The 6,746-nt window shown below is 56.0% G+C and overlaps 1 protein-coding gene across 1 annotated transcript in view; it reads right to left on the bottom strand.

Annotated features, from left to right (window-relative positions):
• Positions 1–525: 525 nt before the first annotated feature.
• LOC129693957 (ephexin-1-like) overlaps positions 526–6,746 on the bottom strand; it is a 58,328-nt gene continuing 52,107 nt past the window's right edge. The window contains exons 13-16 of the mRNA XM_055630679.1: positions 3,607–3,771; positions 3,415–3,506; positions 2,493–2,597; positions 526–1,137 (exon numbers count right to left, since the gene is read on the bottom strand). Of these exons, the coding sequence (XP_055486654.1) occupies positions 941–1,137; positions 2,493–2,597; positions 3,415–3,506; positions 3,607–3,771 (559 nt within the window). The 3' untranslated portion in view covers positions 526–940. The remainder of the gene's footprint in view (positions 1,138–2,492; positions 2,598–3,414; positions 3,507–3,606; positions 3,772–6,746) is intronic.

Raw genomic sequence — 6,746 nt, 5'->3', positions numbered from 1 at the left:
GTGTGTGTGTGTGTGTGTGTGCGTGTGTGTGTGTGTATGTGTGGCAGTGAGTGTGTGTGTGTGTGTGGCAGTGAGTGTGTGTGCGTGCGTGTGTGTGTGTGGCAGTGAGTGTGTGTGTGTGCGTGTGGCAGTGAGTGTGTGTGTGTGTGCGCGTGTGTGTGTGTATGTGTGGCAGTGAGAGAGTGTGTGTGTGTGTGGCAGTGTGTGTGTGTGTGCGTGTGTATGTGTGGCAGTGAGAGAGTGTGTGTGTGTGTGCAGTGAGAGAGAAAGAGTGAGTGAACGAGTGAGGGCGAGTGCGAATGAGAAAGTGAGTGAGAGTGAGAGCAAGTGCGAATGAGAGAATGAGAGAGAGTGAGAGCAAGTGCGAATGAGAAAGTGAGTGAGTGAGTGAGAGCGAGTGCGAAAGTGAGAGTGAGAGCAAGTGCGAATGAGAGTGTGAGAGAGTGAGAGCAAGTGCGAATGAGAGTGAGCGAGAGAGTGAGAGCAAGTGCGAATGAGAGAGTGAGAGTGAGTGCGAATGAGAGAGTGAGCGAGAGAGTGAGAGTGAGTGCGAATGAGAGAGTGAGCGAGAGAGTGAGAGCAAGTGCGAATGAGAGTGTGAGCGTGCCCCTCCACACCTTCCGGCCAGCCGCTGCTTCTCATGGGTCAGACGCAGCGTTGGCGAGCGGCTCCCGGACGGTTCGAGGTCCTGTCTCCCGACCAGCAGAGAACGATCCGACAAGATGAGGAGGAAGATCGGGCGATCCAGTGGGTAGCGTTGGCGCCAGGGTCTTCAGGCAGTGTGTAAAGCGAGTGTGTGTCCGGGCAGTGTGTAAAGAGAGCGTTGGGGGGCAGTGTGGTTGCCCGAGGCCTAATCGGGTCCTGGGACCTTTGTGTAGAGAGAGGGTCCGTTACTCCTCGTTTGCTGGGGCCAGCAGTCCGTGTTGCCGCTGCCGGTTCTTCACAAGGAGGCGTTGGCCCTCTCCGCCCCGGCTCCGCCCTCGTCCTGCTTGTCGTGGAGGTGCTGGGCGGCCTGCAGGAGGCGGTAACGCTCGCGCAGGTTCCTCCGACGCACGTGTTCGTTCGTGATCTCCTGGACCCGGTCGCTGGGGAACCAGCCCTTCTGGCTGCTGGACAGCTTGGATCCCTCGTACCATCCTGCACCCGGGGGAGACAAAGGCAACGGCCACTTACAGTTACGGAGACAGACAATAGGCAGACAAAATTGCCGGGGAAACTCAGCGGGTGCGGCAGCATCTATGGAGCGAAGGAAATAGGCCCATGTTCTCCACAGCCTGACCCACTGCGTTACTCCAGCGCTGGAAACAGGCCATTCAGCCCAAATTCATGCCAGCATTGTGCATCCAGTTACAACAGCCCAACACTACACCCATTATTACTTTCTCCTGGCAGTCGCATCAAACACCGCCTGTATTTTACCCCTAACCTGCCCATCGAGGGCACTTTGCCCAGCAACCCTCACGCCTGGCAGAGCTGCCACGAGCAATCCATGCCGTCATAAACAGAGCAGGTAAATTCCACACAGACACACGTGCATGCACGCACAGACGCGCATGCATGCACTCACACATGCACGCACACTGATGCACATGCGCACATGCACGCACTCACATGCGCACATGCATGCACTCAGACGCAGATGCACACACTCACAGACGCACATGCACGCACACTGATGCACATGCATGCACACTCACAGACGCACATGCATGCACACTCACATGCGCACATGCATGCACACAGGCGCACATGCACACGCACTTACAGACGCACACTCAGACACTGATGCACGCACACTCAGAGACGTGCGCACACAATCACGGACACGCACACACTCAGACGCGCGCACACACGCACACACTCAGACGCGCGCACACACGCACACACTCAGACGCGCGCACACACGCACACACTCAGACGCGCGCACACTTAGACGCACGCACACACTCAGACGCGCGCACACACACACTCACGGACACGCACACACGCAGACGCGCGCACACACACACACTCACAGACAAGCACAGACTCAGATGCGCGCACACACACACTCACGGACACGCACACACTCAGACGCGCGCACACACACACACACAGACACGCACACACTCAGACGCACGCACACACACACTCACAGACACGCACACACTCAGACGCACGCACACACTCACGCGCGCACACACAAACTCACAGACACGCACACACTCAGACGCACGCACACACACACACACTCACGGACACGCACACACTCACACGCAAGCACACATACTCAGAGACACGCACACACTCAGACGCACGCACACACACACACTCACAGACACGCACACACTCAGACGCACGCACACACACACTCACACACGCACACTCAGACACGCGCACACACACTCACAGACACGCACACACTCAGACGCACACACACACACTCACAGACTACACAAGTTGGAATGTGGTCGATTGATGGGATCATCAACAGAGTGACGGACAAGACGCACCTTCTGAAGATTTCTTGGTCACGTTGATGATGTCGGCCTCCTCCAGGCTCAGTTCATCCGCTTGCTGGGCAGTGTACGGAATCAGGCACTGCACCTGTGGGCAGTCTGTGTGGAAGAGGTGTAATGAAAAAGAAACTCAGTTCAGTTTAGTTTATTGTCCCGTGTACCGAGGTACAGTGAACAGCTTTTGTTGCCTGCTAACGCTAACCAGTCAGCGGAAAGACAACACATGATCACAATCGAGCCGTCCACAGTGTACAGATACAGGATGTCCCTGAATCTGGAGGTGTGTGTGTGTGTGTGCGTTCGTTTTCACACTTCTGTACCTCTTGCCCGCTGGGAGAGGGGAGAAGAGGGAGTGGCCGGGGGGTGAGACTGGTCCTTGATGATGCTCCTGAATTATTCGGGGTGATCTCAGAATTCCTCCCTCTGAAGTGGGAGGATCACGGTGGCGCAGCGGGTAGAGCTGCCGCCTCACGGCGCCGGAGACCCGACCATGGGCGCTGTCTGTACGGAGTTTGCACGTTCTCCCCGTGACTTTTCTCCGAGATCTTCGGTTTCCTCCCACACTCCAAAGACGTGCAGGTTCGTAGCTTAATTGGCTCGGTAAATGTAAAAAATGTCCCCAGTGTGTGTAGGATGGTGTTAGTGTGCAGGGATCGCTGGTCGGCACGGACCCGGTGGGCCGAAGGGCCTCTTTCCACGCTGTATCTCCAAACTAAACCACAGACATCGCGGGCCGAACAGCCTCTTACTGCACGTACTGTCTTAAAGATAGCGGAGTCAGGGGATATGGGGAGAAGGCAGGATTGGGGATGATCAGCCATGATCACATTGAATGGCGGTGCTGTCTCGAAGGGCCGAATGGCCTCTACTCCTGCACCTATTGTCTATTGCACGGTATTGTAATGGCGGCGCTCACCCCAACACTCGTAGACCTTCTCATCCTGGGCGTCCTGTTGGTTCACGTATCTGCCCGAAGACAGCGCGTCCATCCAGCGATGGCGGTCAGATCTGGCGACGGAGACCCAGGTTACCACGGCTGCCTCGTCCCCACCCACGCCCTGCCCGCGCCCGTCCCGCGTCCCGTCCCGTCCCGCCACCGGTTACTTACTGGGTGGGAGCCTTCAGCAGACGCGCGCTCTGCTTGCCCAGACGGTTCTCCAGCAGCGTTAACATGAAACAGTTGGCCGCGCTGGTCCCGGGCCAGTTGCTGGGGCACTCCTGCACCTCCACCAGGGAGCGGTGGGCATAGTCCAGTACCTGGTATCTGTCACCACTGGGAGACAGGGAGGGAGGGGAACAGCATCGTTAGTCAGGGGGTAGAGGGAGGGAGAGGGAGAGGAGACAATCTTCCTGCATCTAGCCTGTCCAACCCCTTAAGAATTTTGTAAGTTTCTATAAGATCCCCTCTCAATCTTCTAAATTCTAGAGAGTATAAACCAAGTCTATCCAGTCTTTCTTCATATGAAAGTCCTGACATCACAGGAATCAGTCTGGTGAACCGTCTCTGCACTCCCTCTATGGTAATAATGTCCTTCCTCAGATTTGGAGACCAAAACTGTACGCAATACTCCAGAGGGAGAAAGGGAGAAAGGGAGAAAGAAAGAAAGGGAGAAAGGGAGAAAGGGAGAAAGGGAGAAGAAAGGGAGAAAGGGAGAAAGGGAGAAAGGGAGAAAGGGAGAAAGGGAGAAAGGGAGAAAGGACAGGGAGGGGGAGAAAGGGAGAGGGGGGGAGAAAGGGAGAGGGGGAAAGGGAGGGGGGAGAAAGGGGGAGGGGGGGGGGGGGGAGAAAGAGGGAGAGAGAGAGAAAGAGAGAGGGAGAGAGAGAAAAAGAGAGAGAGAGAGAGAGGGCGAGTGGGGAGAGGGAAATGGAGAGGGAGGAAGGGAGAGAGACCGAGAGAGAAAGAGGAACAGAGAGAGAAAGGGGGAGAGGGGGAAAGGGAGAGGGAGAAAGGGAGAGGGAGAAAGGGAGAGGGGGAAAGGGAGAGGGGGAAAGGGGAGAAAGGGAGAGGGAGAAAGGGAGAGAGAGGGAGAGGGGGAGAGGGAGAAAGGGAGAGAGAGGGAAGGAGGGAGAGGGAGAAAGGGAGAGAGGGAAAGGGAGAAAGGGAGAGGGGGGATAGGAGGGGGGAAGAGGAGGAGGAGGGGGGGAAGAGGAGGGGGAAGGGAGAAAAGGGGGGAAGGGAGAGAAGGGGGGAAGGGAGAGAGAAGGGGGGGAGGAGGAGGAGGGGGGAGAGGAGGGGGAGGAGAGGAGGAGGGGGAGGAGAGGAGGAGGGGGGGAGAGGAGGAGGGGGAGGAGAGGAGGAGGGGGGAGGAGAGGAGGGGGGGAGAGAAGGGGGGGAAGGGAGAGAAGGGGGGAGGAGGGAGGGAGAGAAGGGGGGAGGAAGGGGAGAGAAGGGGGGAGGAAGGGAGAGAAGGGGGAGGAAGAGGAGGGGGGGGAAGAGGAGGGGGGGAGAGAGGAGGGGGGGAAGAGAGGTCAAGGGGTCACAGCTTAAGGATAAAGGGGAAATCCTTTAAAACCGAGATGAGAAGAACTTTTTCACACAGAGAGTGGTGAATCTCTGGAACCCTCTGCCGCAGAGGGTAGTAGAGGCCACAGTTCATTGGCTATAATTAAGAGGGAGTTAGATGTGGCCCTTGTGGCTAAAGGGATCAGGGGGGTATGGAGAGAAGGCAGGGATGGGATACTGAGTTGGATGATCAGCCATGATCATATTGAATGGCGAATGGTGCAGGCTCGAAGGGCCGAATGGCCTACTACTGCACCTAATTTCTATGTTTCTATGGAAGAGGAGGGGGGGAGAGGAGGGGGGAGAGAAAAGGATCTTGGAGAAAGCCCACGCAGGTCACGGGGAGAACGTGCAAACTCCGTACAGACAGCACCCGCAGTCGGGATGGAACCTGAGGCTCCGGCGCTGCTTTCGCTGTGAGGCAGCGCCTCTACCCGCTGCGCCACCATCATCTCCGGCTTCCTCCCACACTCCAAAGACGTGCGGGTTTGTAGGTTAATTGGCAGTGGCATTGTAAATAGTCCCTAGTGTGTGCGGGACAGTGTTAGCGTGCGGGGGTCGCTGGTCGGCGCTGACCCGATGGGCTGAAGGACCACTCTATCTCCAAAACCTTCTGCAGTTGTACAGGGCCCTAGTGAGACCACACCTGGAGTATTGTGTGCAGTTTTGGTCCCCTAATTTGAGGAAGGACATTCTTGCTATTGAGGGAGCCCAGCGTAGGTTCACCAGGTTAATTCCCGGGATGGCGGGACTGTCATATGCTGTGAGAATGGAGCGGCTGGGCTTGTACACTCTGGAGTTTAGAAGGATGAGAGGAGATCTCATTGAAACATTTAAGATTGTTAAGGGTTTGGACACACACTAGAGGCAGGAAACATGTTCCCGATGTTGGGGGAGTCCAGAACCAGGGGCCACACACACACACACAGTTTAGGAATAAGGGGTAAGCCATTTAGAACGGAGACGAGGAAACACTTTTTCTCACAGAGAGTGGTGAGTAGAAACATAGAACATAGAAATTAGGTGCAGGAGTAGAGGCCATTCGGCCCTTCGAGCCTGCACCGCCATTCAATATGATCATGGCTGATCATCCAACTCAGTATCCCGTACCTGCCTTCTCTCCATACCCCCTGATCCCCTTGGCCACAAGGGCCACATCTAACTCCCTCTTAAATATAGCCAATGAACTGTGGCCTCGACTACCCTCTGTGGCAGAGAGTTCCAGAGATTCACCACTCCCTGTGTGAGTCTGTGGAATTCTCTGCCTCAGAGGGCGGTGGAGGCCGGTTCTCTGGATGCTTTCAAGAGAGAGGTAGATAGGGCTCTTAAAGATAGCGGAGTCGGGGGAGAAGGCAGGAACGGGGTTACTGATTGGGGATGATCAGCCGTGATCACATTGAATGGCGGTGCTGGCTCGAAGGGTCAAATGGCCTCTACTCCTGCATCTATTGTCTATTGTTTAAGGCAGGAACGGGGTACTGATTGGGGATGATCAGCCATGATCGCATTGAATGGCGGTGCTGGCTCGAAGGGCCGAATGGCCTCTACTCCTGCACCTATTGTCTATTGTTTAAGGCAGGAACGGGGTACTGATTGGGGATGATCAGCCGTGATCACATTGAATGGCGGTGCTGGCTCGAAGGGCCGAATGGCCTCTACTCCTGCACCTATTGTCTATTGTTTAAGGCAGGAACGGGGTACTGATTGGGGATGATCAGCCATGATCATATCGAATGGCGGTGCAG

Source organism: Leucoraja erinacea, unplaced genomic scaffold (assembly GCF_028641065.1).
Source record: "Leucoraja erinacea ecotype New England unplaced genomic scaffold, Leri_hhj_1 Leri_499S, whole genome shotgun sequence".
Classification (NCBI taxonomy): domain Eukaryota; kingdom Metazoa; phylum Chordata; class Chondrichthyes; order Rajiformes; family Rajidae; genus Leucoraja; species Leucoraja erinaceus.
This window is presented reverse-complemented; position numbering and strand designations above follow the sequence as displayed.